Source organism: Lepisosteus platostomus, chromosome 24 (genome assembly GCF_059453375.1).
Source record: "Lepisosteus platostomus isolate fLepPlt1 chromosome 24, fLepPlt1.hap1, whole genome shotgun sequence".
Taxonomy (NCBI): domain Eukaryota; kingdom Metazoa; phylum Chordata; class Actinopteri; order Semionotiformes; family Lepisosteidae; genus Lepisosteus; species Lepisosteus platostomus.
Genome location: NC_142634.1, coordinates 17,469,564 through 17,482,449, shown reverse-complemented (window position 1 = coordinate 17,482,449; position 12,886 = coordinate 17,469,564). Strand labels below are relative to the sequence as shown.

General features: G+C 44.4%; 1 protein-coding gene and 4 non-coding genes across 6 annotated transcripts; 2 read left to right on the top strand and 3 right to left on the bottom strand.

Moving 5' to 3' along the window:
• Positions 1–242: 242 nt before the first annotated feature.
• trnae-cuc (transfer RNA glutamic acid (anticodon CUC)) lies at positions 243–314 on the bottom strand. Its single transcript has one exon. It is a non-coding gene; the product is annotated as a tRNA-Glu (tRNA).
• Positions 315–734: 420 nt separating this feature from the next.
• trnaq-uug (transfer RNA glutamine (anticodon UUG)) lies at positions 735–806 on the bottom strand. The gene has a single exon. It is a non-coding gene; the product is annotated as a tRNA-Gln (tRNA).
• Positions 807–1,217: 411 nt separating this feature from the next.
• trnae-cuc (transfer RNA glutamic acid (anticodon CUC)) lies at positions 1,218–1,289 on the top strand. Its single transcript has one exon. It is a non-coding gene; the product is annotated as a tRNA-Glu (tRNA).
• Positions 1,290–1,773: 484 nt separating this feature from the next.
• trnaq-cug (transfer RNA glutamine (anticodon CUG)) lies at positions 1,774–1,845 on the bottom strand. Its single transcript has one exon. It is a non-coding gene; the product is annotated as a tRNA-Gln (tRNA).
• Positions 1,846–2,423: 578 nt separating this feature from the next.
• Positions 2,424–10,106, top strand: LOC148641812 (transmembrane protein 248). Of its 2 annotated transcripts, XM_088618445.1 has the most exons (8): positions 2,424–2,676; positions 3,387–3,441; positions 4,283–4,459; positions 5,339–5,621; positions 6,797–6,941; positions 8,271–8,430; positions 8,851–8,994; positions 9,490–10,106. In XM_088618445.1, exons 1-8 carry the CDS (start codon positions 2,573–2,575, stop codon positions 9,508–9,510), a joined length of 1,089 nt encoding a protein of 362 aa, XP_088474571.1. In that variant the 5' UTR covers positions 2,424–2,572; the 3' UTR covers positions 9,511–10,106. The 2 variants fall into 2 exon arrangements, with proteins under 2 accessions (XP_088474571.1, XP_088474570.1); XM_088618444.1 differs by lacking the exon at positions 3,387–3,441 and having other exon boundaries at positions 2,430–2,676.
• Positions 10,107–12,886: the final 2,780 nt, after the last annotated feature.

The window sequence follows — 12,886 nt, the reverse complement described above, 5'->3', positions numbered from 1 at the left end:
TTTTCCCAGGAGGTCTCCCATCCAGGTACTGACGAGGCTCACACCTGCTTAGCTTCAGTGGGTTGCCAGTTGTGAGTTGCAGGGTGACGTTGCTGCTGGCTATTCCCTAGCTTTGCAATATCGTGCCGTATCGTTTAAAAAAGGTGGTTATATTTGTTAATCAGTTTTAATCCATAAAAACGTAATACAAAAGCTTATTGCAGTAGGGTACGATCCATGAAGAAGAGGGAAAATGATACACATTCCCTGACCGGGAATCGAACCCGGGCCGCGGCGGTGAGAGCGCCGAATCCTAACCACTAGACCACCAGGGACGCTGGCGGGGTCCTCATGAACAACGCAAACAGCCGGCGCACCTACCTCGGCCCTCCCCTGCAGAAGCGATCCGTCCGACACAGAGCACCATGATGTTCAATGGTTTCGGCTGTTAATGAAATGCGCACAGAGGTTTCTGGTTGCGGCGGCGAGTAACATGCGGGGTGTGACCGACTGTCTTCCTTCTGCGCTCAACAGTGCAGGCAGCGACGTCCCGGGTTTGATTCCAGGTCAGGGATTGTCCAGTCTGAAGAGGTGACTGACAGTTTTCCCCCGGTGGCAGACAGCACAGGTACCGACAAAAAAAGGAAAGAAACAAGTACGATGTGAGAGTAGCACCACAGCCGCTATCTTTAGCTGTTGCTCTAAGAGAATGCAAAAGGTGCTTTTATCTCGTATGAAGAGAGTAAAAGGGGCAGAGGTTCCACCGAGATTTGAACTCGGATCGCTGGATTCAAAGTCCAGAGTGCTAACCATTACACCATGGAACCGCGACACCTGCCTCTTCAGTCCACAATTTAACACTGGAGCACCTTCAACGTGACGCGTGTTTTATCACACAGTGTTTTAGGATACACGCGGCGGCGTGTGTGTTCAGTCCACAACATGCTTACCACGCAGAGCAACTTGCCTTTGAAGAACGCCCTTCGTCTTACGACTTCTAAAACACTTCTGACAAAATAAAAAGTTCTCCTTAGGGGGGACATATGTGGCGCACAAAGTTTCCAGGTGAAATTGCGTCAGGGCGACTGGGGCGTAAAGCGCAGAGAGGCGCACCGACATCATGATCTGCCCGACTTGAGAAATCTCGTAAGAAGCGGGTCCACGTCACACCAGACTCGGGGTAACCAGTCACCCACACACACCTGTTGATATCTAATAGCAGGGCTTTGCTTACAGCGTCCCTGGTGGTCTAGTGGTTAGGATTCGGCGCTCTCACCGCCGCGGCCCGGGTTCGATTCCCGGTCAGGGAATGTGCACTTTTTGATGTGGACTACGATGTTATTGGATAATGTACATATTAATGTATCACCACGCGTAGTCAACGAAAACGAACAACGTCTTTTCCACGGACGCAGACATAAGTTGCTCTTCCCACAGGAGTATTCCGCCTATCCAGTGCAGCGTGTCATGAAGTTACATGTTTTTCGCCGGATGGATACGGATAATGTTAGATACTGATGAATGACTGTTTATGCATTAAAACACATATATAAAGAGCAAACTTTAGAAGATTACCCAAAAAGGCTTATCACTTCTATACAAGGCATAACAGTCGTAAGCGCAATCAATTTCTACACTATACTGACTTGTTCACTGATGAGAATACTTAGAAAATGCAAGCGAATACTTGGCAATTTATCACTGAACATTTAAATATCGATTTTTAAATGAAGATCTATCACGTTAAACTGCGAATGAATTAGGTTTAGATGTGTTTACAAAAAAAAAAAGCTCAGGTTCCACCGAGATTTGAACTCGGATCGCTGGATTCAGAGTCCAGAGTGCTAACCATTACACCATGGAACCGCCGTGTTACTCCGCCTGAAACTGTTGATCTCTAAACAGTCTAGTACTAGTACTGTCTTCAATTTCTTTATAACATTTCAATGAGATTACTATCGTCCCAAACCGTCCTGGAAACAGCTTAACCGACTCTTCATTTTCGAAAATGACTGTAAAGTATAGAATTATTAACACCAGCTCCCAGTGAACATACAACTTACAAGACACGCAGTACTACTAGTCATGGTATATAGCCCCTTCAAAGAATGCAATATAAGTTTTAGAGGTCGAAATATGACCAACTCTTCAATACAACTACAATTTTAAAAGAAAATATACCGTGCAAAGTTCATTATGAAACCTCGAGAAACGGATGAAGGCGTGCAATGGACATGACCATTGCTGCTTTATCGAAGGTTTGCTTTATTCTGTGGTTTGTGCAGGTTATTCATTGGGTATGATTTTATTTGGGAATTATTGTATATATTGTACATTTTCCAAGCATTGTTTCCACGCTTTGCATACCACCCCAACCCGGACACGTCAGAGATCTCCCAGTGAAAAGCCAGTGTGTCGCATAATAATCCCTCCGTGCGGAAACAGGGCGGGCTCTACAGTTCCTTGGATTTCCTACCAGAGATAATGGCGTTTCCCTGTGCAGTGTTGAAGGCAGATGAGAGAACTTTGCCCTTAGGAAAGGGATGTGAAACTGCATGATAGTTCTCACTCAGCATGAACAGCATGTTCTTGTATGGATGATCTTCTGGCTCAAGAAATTTGGATGCACCTTTATTTATCCGCTTCAAGATCACGGGCCGAACATTACGCACGGGAATTTACGGAATTCACAGACAGGTAATAGTTTTTTTTATGTTAAAGCACCTTGTCGACTGAAGGTTTTGTTAGTATCTTGCCTGAGTTCAAAACATATGGTAATTTATTTTCAGATACTGGAGGCCTATGTTTGCTGAAACACAGAATTTAAAGTAGAAAAAATAACTGTGTATTTTGCCTTTAATTTTAAAGATTAAGTTAAGTTTTTGCAAGGAGGTTATACTGTTATCAATTGCAATACGAGTTTTAGCTAGTCTGATTGAACGATACTATTTTGTACGCTTTGCTAGAAACTGCCGGAGTTATTCGTGTTTCCAGTTTATTTTAGGGTGTGAGGACGCTTAGTCACGATATTTTCTTTTTAGGAAAACATTACCTTTGAGATTAAATACGGTGCTTTTCTCCTCTCCATTTCCTGAAACCTGTAAGAACTTCGAAGTAAACATTACAGTTTGGTTCACTGATGTACCGTAAGTGCAAAAAAGGGCAACAAGAGGAAGGGACACAGGAGAAACTATGATAAAATAAATCTCTAAAATATCCGAAACCGATATGCGTTATTGAAGGAGATAAACCTTTAAGCACGTACACTTAAACTCAGTTAAGTAGTAAATTAAACTGAAAAGACTGGTGTGTTTTTGGGTGGATGCTCTGTCTTGGTAGTTGCGTGGTAGCACCATAGGTTGTCAGAATTGATTGTTGGCCCCGCTGTTTAAAATCTCTTCCTCTAGTTGTAGAGCCCCCTCTGAACCCTCTGGTGTGCCTACTCCCTGCAGACGAGTGACGGTAACGCCTCTCGCCGTCTGTGCTTGCGTTAGTGTAAAAACCTGTACGACCATGAGGTCTAGCAGGTACGGCTTTGGAGAAGGAATCCTGTGCCTGTGGTCAGATTTGCTGGTCTTCCCGTATTCTCAGCTATCATTAGACATTAAAGACATAAACGGTCTACTGTCACGGCATAGAAGCTAAGCGGCGTATGCACAGGGTTCAAGGGTATAGACACTGCTTACTCGCCACGCAACACTGTTTCAGAAGTTTGAAAGAGTGTTGTTCACGTTATCCAGGTTCGTAATAGTTGGATCGTAACTATACAGTACTCAGCTGTGTGATTTTCGTGATCTGTCAATTAGCAGACCCCCAGTGATGGGAGTGGAGAGCTGTGGCTGTGTGTGATTCTGAGTGTGACAGAGTGACAGCTGGGGGGAGCTGTGATTATTTAAGTGTTCGGGTAGTGACCGGTGTCTTTTTCAGGGTTGGTGTGTTCCTTTTCTCTTTGTCTGCTTCCCTTCTCTTTTCATCAAGGCCTCCAAGCCTTCCTGGTGCGAACAGCAGGATTACTCTCAATCAACGAATACTGAACGCCACATTGACGCTCGTTAATTACCACACAGTTGCCGAACAGATGTAACTCGACCTGGGACAGAAAAGAAGCTCTAGAACAAAGGAGGATGGGACAGTGTGTTGTTACACCTGGTCAACTGTGTAGTGGAAGTCAATACACCCCCCAAAACCTGCCCTACACCCACATTTGCTCCTTGATGATTCCATGGTGTAATTGGGGATAAGAGGCACTTTACCACTCAGGGACATCTCACAGCAGTGTTGTTGGCCTGTGTTCTGTTGACAGGTGGCTGTGCCTGTTGCCATGGTAGCATGGCAGCCCTTTGGGAATCTCCGGAGATGTATGGAGGACCAGCCACCAGTTGTCATCTTCTTCCTCTGCCTCCTCTCATTGGCTGTGACGTTCATCGGCTTTGGAGCTTACGCGCGATCACACGAGGTCAAGAACCCTGACATTGTCCAGGTCAGCCTTGCTCAATGCCCCCTCTAGCTTCTCACCCTCTCACTATAGAAACAGTGGGTCTGTACTATGAGTACGCAGGACGTGCATCTGTCACATTACCCCCTTTGCACCTTTCTCTGTATGTGCTTTTGAAAAATATGTTTAACGTTTAAGGGTTTTGATTAAACGAGTTGAGAGCAAGACATCTCTTTATAGCAAGCAAAATTTTAAAGTTTGATTGTTCTGTGTGTTTGTGGTTTTTTACATTTGGGAAAAACAAATGTCCATCTATATTATATATCATTCCCAGTTAGGAGCTGTCTGTAGTTTAATCCTCAGCTCTGCAGTGCATGAGGGCCTACAGACATGCTGCTCTGACATGCCCACCCGTCAGAGCGGCGTATTCACGCGAGGCTGTTCCACAAGGTCCGCACTGCCTTGTGGGAGAGACGATACCGATTGGAGGAGTGGCACGAGTCTCGCTGACATCGCTGCACGCTTGCAGGCTTGAGTGGGAGCAGTGGTTAGCACTGCTGCCTGACAGCGCTGGGGCCCCGAGTTCAATTTGAGGCCTGGGGTGTTATCTGGATGGAGTTGTCTGTTCTCCCCACGTTTGCATGGGTTTCCCCCAGGTGCTCCAGCTTCCTGCCACAGTCCAAAAACATACTGGTAAGGCAGTTGGCCTCTGGGAGAACTGGTCCTGGTGTGAGTTTGAGCGTGTCTGTGTGTCTGCTCTGAGATGGACTGCCGTCCCGTCCCGGGTGCCCTCTGCCTTGTGCCCATTGCTTGCTGGGATAGGCTCTGAGTCCTCTGTGACCCTGTATTGGATAATGGTTTAGTCCACAAAAGGAAGAGGTGTGATCCTGCTTCTCTGGTGTATGATTTTTGAAACCCCTGCAGGACTGGAACCAGGTGTTGGGCTCTCTTGCAAAGCTGCGGTTCTGTGTGCTGGAGAACGGGACAGACAGCTCGACGGCGCCTCTGGTCACTGGGGAGACGCACGCCTCTGCCCCTTTGGTGCAACACGAGACGCATGATGGGCATGTAGGCAACCCCTCCAGCGATCCCTTGACTTTGACCCATCTGTCCATCGTCGGTCAGCTGGACTGGGCCCCACAGAGACAGGACCAAGACCCTGTCTACCTCTCGGCCACTCTCTGGGGAAAGCTGCTTGACTTTAAGGGTGATTATCCATCTCTGCTCCATCAGCTGCTTCTCATTGGTGTTTCTTCTGGCCTCTGAATCACAACACTGTGCATGAAGTTAGTAAACTTGTAATTAAGTCACAGGAAGGAGTACACTGATGTGTATATACCTCAGTCACCACCCTTTTGTAGGTTCCAGTGCTCTTTATTAGGAACATGAGTGGATGCTTCTTAAGATAAAAGCAATTCGGAAATAAAATAACGATTAAGGGAGCAGGAATCATTAATCTTGATGTCGTCCTAGTAGAAGGTTCTTGTTTGTGTGAAACTCACGATGGCAGTGTGCAGTTACTGTAGGTACAGCCCTGATCCCTGGCAGATATTCAGATTCGGAGATCAGTCAGCCGCAGCTTTCGCATCAACCCAGAACCACCTCACAGAAGCATGAGTCTTTGGCATTACAAAGCAGGGGCTGAGGGAGCCATGCAGTTTTGTGGATTGCCTGTTTTTAAAACATACACTTTGCCTCTGTGTTAGTACAAATAGTACAAATGCAGGTGCTTTTGGATGGTATTGTTGACATACTAAGATTCTGGTACAAGTCTAGGTAGATTATGTTACATGAAATGCATGACTTAAACATTGTATTTGTTATTCTGTTGCTTGTGGCATTTAATGACAAGAAAATGCATTAGAGATAATATCTTACCTATTTCCGTTTATCTGTCATTTCTGGTGCTTAATAATTAGCTGTTGCTGCAATATTTAAGATATGAGAGCAAGCATTCTACACAACTGGAGCACAATGTAATTATTTCTTTTGTGCTGTTCAAAATCTGGTACCCCATCACCTGCAGCATTTAGATCACCCCAAAGAAATTAATATTAACATTCTCCTATCAACCATAGTCACGTTTGATCAGTAGCTTAAGAACAACAAATTATTTTCTGGGAAAGACTTGATTATTCTAGTCTCCCTTTTTAGAATTTTGTCTAGGTGTAAAGAATTACATGTGGAAAAAAAAGATGTACTTTCCACAACAGACACAAAGTAGACACGGCAACCTGGAAAACGTCTGAGACTCTTGAGCCGGTCTTTGTAAACTTCAGTGAGGTGAAAAGGTCCAGTGTGAATCTGATGGTTTGCTTGCATTGCGCTTCGTGTCTCAGGTGCACCGTCATGACTGTTTGCATTTTGTGTTTCTGTGTGAAGGCTCTGCAGAAAAGACGGCCCTGAATATATCGTTCATCCTGCCCTCGTGGTCTCAGCTGGCTGGCAACGGGTCCGAGCGTCAGTCAGGTCCCAGCCGGACTTGTATCAGCTTCAGCGCCCCGGCACGCCTCCTGCCCGACACCCCGTGAGTCCGCTGGGAAACTGGCAGCGCGGCGCGGGTGGCCGGCCAGTCAGGGAGCGACGCTCCTCCGGTGTAAATGAAGACGTTAGAGATGCACGTCTATTAAGATGAAAAGATACGAATGAGAAATTGACTTACTTCCCTTCCTCTTAGAAAAGCTGAAGAGAAATGCATCCTTCCTGCACATACTTTATTCATTTTTAATTCCTTTTGTATATTTGCCAGATCTAAGGATTGATCTCTTCTGCAGTACTAATTCTGTGACTGTATCGCAACCTTACTGTATGAGTTTGCTTTGCGTTAATGCTGTCATGTACTGATGTTATCAGAATTAAAAAGGTCACATCTTATTCACCAAGGACCTGAAGCAAAGCCTTTAAATGTTTAAATATTTACAGCAGGATGCCTGTTAATCTACAACATATATACAAATAATCCAAGCAGGGTTACAGTACAAAAGCATATAAAGTTTCAGCAGCATCTCAGCCAGGATTAGAAAGAGGTGACTGTACAAAAAATACGTATCATGATGGCTGCTACAGATGAATGGAAACTTGGAAAGCAGATGGGTTTTATGTTCCGATTGTGTTAAATGATTCCCTGGATAGGTTTATAATTAGTCTCATCTGATTAAAAAAGGATTAACAAAATCTCTGCCTGACCTGCAAGATTGAACCTGTAGTGTAGGAATTACTGACATGAATCCAGACTCTGTCTGCCGGTCCCTGTGCACTGGATTGATTATTACCTGCAGGCTGGGCTGGACTCCTGGGAGAAGGCTGGGCAGGACCACATGGTAATTGTGCAAGCTGTGCCTTGACTCCCAAGAGGCACATTAGCTTGGGTTCAGTCCGATGATGGGGCCAGCCCCCTGGGTGAAAAGCATTGACTTACCCTAGGGGATATTGATTAGAGAAGTAGATGTTTTAGAGATGGGCAAGAATAAACTTCTGGCTGATTTAGCTCATGTGCCTGCTGTTGCCTAATTGACCTGAGGATCTCATCCAGCCATTTCTTGAGAGTATGGGCTTTGACATTGTTGCTACCTCACTCGTTCCAGATTCCACTACCCTTTGCGTAAAAAGTGTCTCCTTTTATGAGTTCTAAATGTTCCACCTTTTAGTTTCTAGTTGTGTCCTTTGCTAAATGTTTTTTGTGTATCACTGCACATGCCTTTTGCATGCTAGTGTATTGGCTATACAACAGATCAACGTGGGTGAGTCAGTAGATGGACAAGTACAATAACCAGGAATATTTACTATTTGTGGGGGGAGAAATATCTGTCAGTTTGATATTTAACAGAAAATGGATGTTTCTTGTTTAACTTAACAGTCACCCCCAGGAGTGTCCGACTGGCATGGACAGTAACTCTGAGCTTCCTTCAGTGAGAGCTGTTGTCTCGCCTCTGAGCTCCCAGGAGCCCCAGAATGCACTGGGCTGCTACAGCACTGTGTTCACCTCCGATCCCAAACTCACGGTTATGCTGTCGAAGGTGAGTCCTGCACAGGTCCAAATGGCTTCCTTTAACAAGTAATTTGAAAGACTGCAATATAACGAAGTGCAGGTTTAATTGTAACATTATGGGTTATACTTCTTGTACTTTGGTACTCTTGTTAGACTTCACACGCAGTTAGCTAGCACTGACAACAGAAGTGACTTTGTCATCCTGGAACCAGGCTACTCCTCCTAGTGTAAGAAAAAATGTAACGTGGTTGACAAGCCTTTCAAATTCAGTATAATCGTTCTTTTTTTTTAACTAAAGCATTCAGTAAAACAAGCAGGAGTCCACTCCAAATGCTTCCACTGCTTTCTGGGATTAGGATCAGACGTTGGTGGACTGTTTGATCAGCTGCCTGGGACAAGCTGTGACTCAGCCAGCGAACAACCAGTTTTTCTGCTCTGTTGATTTCAGGAGGACAGGGCTCTTGCTTGGCATCATTTGCTGGTGGTGAGTGTTTTTCTGGTGGCGCTGTGTGGCGCGCTCTGCTGTGCTGGGACCCTGTCCTGCTCCAAGGCCCGCAGGCACAAGAGCAGCGGACTGGACCTGCAGCAGAAGGTAACGCAAGAACTCCAGGGTGTAACTGTGAAGCACTGAAATTGTCTTGACAACAGTCCTGGAACACAAAGCAAATCCTTGACGCTTATATACACCAGGTGCACGCATGTTTTATTGAGACACATGTATGTGGTATCTACGCCACACAAGTAACGAAGAGCAACAAAAAAAGTTTTTTTTTAATCTATGTGTTGATGTGAATTCTGTGGCCATGTTTAAATGCTCTTTTCACTGGCTTCAGGCAGCATTTATTCCCTTTTTTATATATTGTGAGTGAGGCCAGGCTGGAGCATTTTCCCCATGTGCTGATTAAGCATTCCTGATGTGTTCCACGTGTCCTGGAGTGCTTGAAAAAGAAGCCAAGCCTCAGTGGCCTTCTAAGAACAGCTGTGACTCCACGGACTTTGCTCTGACAGCTTCTTACTGCTGTGTCTGACTCTGCAGTCTTACGCTTTGACCGCGTGATTTTCAAGTGCCTTCATTTTTCGTTTGCAGGAGCCCTTGCTTGACTCTTGAGTCCGACATCGTGAATCTTGCTCTTGCCGTGGTCAGGTGTGGCATGGCAGCGTGGGCACGCCTCAGCGGAAATAAGTCTCCATTGTCCGTCTGTCTTCCTCTGGCTCGAATTACCAGTCAGCACTGTGCAGTGGGCGGAGGTATCTCTGCCTGTCCAGCCTGGATCACCTTTACAGATCTGATTATCAAATTATTTATAAAAGTTATAGAGCGGCTGAAGATACTGTTCCAGTTTAAGGGCCACCTGTTGAAAGGATTCATATCAATATCATAAGAAATAAAAAGGGTTTTAGCAAATGAATCTATTGCTTTTTGAGAGACCCACTGCAACGAGTCAATTGTTTTTCATCTTTTATAATAGTTGAGATGTTTTTGTAGTCTTCATAGCTAGCATTGCTTGCTGAAGAAGATATGAGGAGGGAGACTTCCAGACCTGAGGTGCTGTCTGTGTGGAGTTTTGTATGTTCTTCCTGGGTTTCCTCCCACAGTCCAAAGACACTTTGTTGGATTAAGTGATGAGAAGATGGATGGATGTAGAAAAAAAAATCAGCTGTAAATGTGGTCAGGAAATTAAAAAAAATACAAATGTAAGCAAAGTGTGTGAGGCAGCATGATCTAAATGTTCCATAAACCTCACAAGCCTGTCCTTGGTGTCAGTGTAAAACAAGGTATCATCTTGCCAGCAATGTGTTGTGAGACGATTTTCAGTCTTGTGGTCATGACTTAATCAACGGGGGACCATGAAACAGCCGTGAGTGTCTGAATAGAGGTTTTTAATCCACTGGGTTTGGATTCACCATACTTCTGTGAAATGCAGGGGATGTGGTGAAGAAATTATAAAATCAAAACCAGGTCATCATGGAACAACCATCAGTTTTTGGCCGAGCTGCACTGTGCAGGTACAGCTGTAGGACTGTGCAGTGAATTTGACAGCACTGGAGACTGCAGCCTGGGCCTCGACTCACATCAGTGCCCAGACTCTTCAGGCCATAACAAATTCATTAGTTGAAGACTTTCAATGTTGAAGGCATTTTGGTTAGAAATCGTTCAGTTTGATTTGTACAGATGATCACTGAAGTTCACCCAGAGAACAAAACCCAACATCAACCAAGGACCAGGAGCTCAACCTGGTGCACCTGAGGACTGGAGCTTGACAACCTGTGGGTTAGAAATGGCTGTCTTCAGTTGTAAAGAGGGCACAGGGCCACTGTAGTCTTTGTATTAGAACATCATTTGGATTTTAAAAAAATGTGTAGAGAAGAGGATTGGTCAAGGTAATGGTTAATTCTTGCCTGATCAAGTCAGATCCCAGAACAGAAGCCAGGTTGGATCTGGTCAGAAAGAAGATTGTGCTGTAGGTGGTGCTGCGGGACCAGTAGGTGGGACTCTTCCCCTGGAATCAGAAATTCTAAAACAGTGACGCTCTACTGCAGGAGGTGCCATCCTTTGGATGAGACATTAAAGTGAGGTCCTGACTACTTGGTCATATACATAGTGCTACTACTGTATATAGCGATGGATTTACCGGTGCATAGTTGGTCACCCAGGTGCGACGCGCCGGTTGGAGTATTCTCGGTCGCATTTAATGGCAACGTCAGCTCAAAGATTTGTTTCAAACCACCAAATGGAGACGGGCGTGCCGACAAGCGGACCCTGCTGATGCGGGATTAACGCTAGGATGAGAGCGAGTTGGTCACCCAGGTGGATCCAGCACTTCAGTGGTGGAAAAAGTGGATCTTCTTCCATGTGTAACAAACATGTTGGATGAAAAGCCTGATGTTAATATGAATGAAAGAAACGTGGCATTCAAACTTTCAAGCAGGACGCCAGTCTGTGGAGTTTCTACATCACAACACTGCTCAAGCTAGGAGCTGCTTTCACCTGCAATGGTTGACTCAACTAACCTGATGGTCTACCCGATGTTATTTTAACTGTGTCAGAACATAAACCTGATACATACTCTTCTGGGTGTCCAGGGCTAACCATTAAAATTAGAAATAATATTGGAAAGGGAGGTGAATAATTCATTAACCTAATTTGAATAAAGAAAATATGAAATAGTTTCAGTGGTGTGGTGGCTCTGTGGCTCAGGATCTGCACCTGTGGCTGCAGGGTTGCAGGTTTGTATCCTGCGGCCAGCAGAGGAATCCTACTCCATTGGGCCCCTGAACAAGGTCCTTAACCCCAACTGCTCAAGGGGTGCCATATAAATGGCTGACCCTGCGCTCTGACCCCAAGCTTCTCTCCCTGTCTGTGTGTCTCATGGAGAGCAAGCTGGGGTATGCAAAAAGAAATTCCTAATACAAGAAATTGTATATGGCCAATTAAGTGATCTTATCTTAATATTACCGACATTATTTATCCAATGGTTGACAGCAAATTCAATCCATGGTGTAACTAGGAGTGTTGCACTTAATGACCTGCAAGGTGCAACTCAAATCACAAATCACTTTTTTTAAACTTGGGAGCCTAAACAATTGTAAACTCCATCGATTTTTTTGCGTCAAGTACGTCTAAGCCCTTTGACATGCTTTTTAAACAAACGTGCTCTAGAGCGTCACAGTCTTCTTAATTCCAAGTTTGAAGATGTTACACTTAGATGCTAAAACCAATTGGACTGGAATTTGTTTTCTTCATCGGTAGGGTACCTTTTTTACCCTCAGACATTTGTTCAGAAAACTGGATTCCAAAGTTTCTACTACCTAAAGCAGCCTGTCAATATCCGTACTTCCAACAAAATGCATTGAGCAGAATCAGCTTCACAGCACCAAGAGCTGTGACTTAATGACTTACTAAGCTAAAATCCATTCATTTCTTGAAGCACCCTCAGAAATTTACTGGTGGAGTTGAGTTGGTTGTTCCAGACATCAACACCTGTGTGTGGAGAACATGTTTTATCAGTCCTGAAAGCACTTTCACTTAATTCCCACTTTTGTGAAGGAGCCAATGGGAAAGTTATCATCATGTTTTCTATCTGAACATTAAAACAAACATCTGATCTTAAAATAACGTAGTCAACTCACCTTTATTTAAGGACAAAAGCTGGAAAGCCATATTGTTAAAAGAAGCCTTTGACCATCCACTTTAATTTTACTAGAGTAATGTGACCCTGTGAATGAGGTTTTGAGTAATATTCCCTTATTTTTCCACAATGTGCAATTAAAACCAATTCACAATTATAGCTAGCACAGAGTTAAAGCTCCAAAGTATTACTAAGTACACTGTCCAATATGGCTCCTATTTTTAATTAGGTACAAAAAGACATAGGGTCTCAGAGAAAGAAATGAATGCTACTGTATATCCTTTCCACACTTTATTTTGAGAGGCAGTACAAACTTGGCACGATGAATAACAAAAGACCATTCTTGAGGTTTAA

Bases quoted from the DNA above. Each gene is read 5' to 3' on its own strand.
- LOC148641812 (XM_088618445.1), top strand. From the start codon at position 2,573: ATGGATGATCTTCTGGCTCAAGAAATTTGGATGCACCTTTATTTATCC. The intron at 2,677-3,386 runs GTAATAGTTTTT...CTCTTCCTCTAG, and splicing joins TTTACGGAATTCACAGACAG to TTGTAGAGCCCCCTCTGAAC. The intron at 8,995-9,489 runs GTAACGCAAGAA...TTTCGTTTGCAG, and splicing joins GACTGGACCTGCAGCAGAAG to GAGCCCTTGCTTGACTCTTG.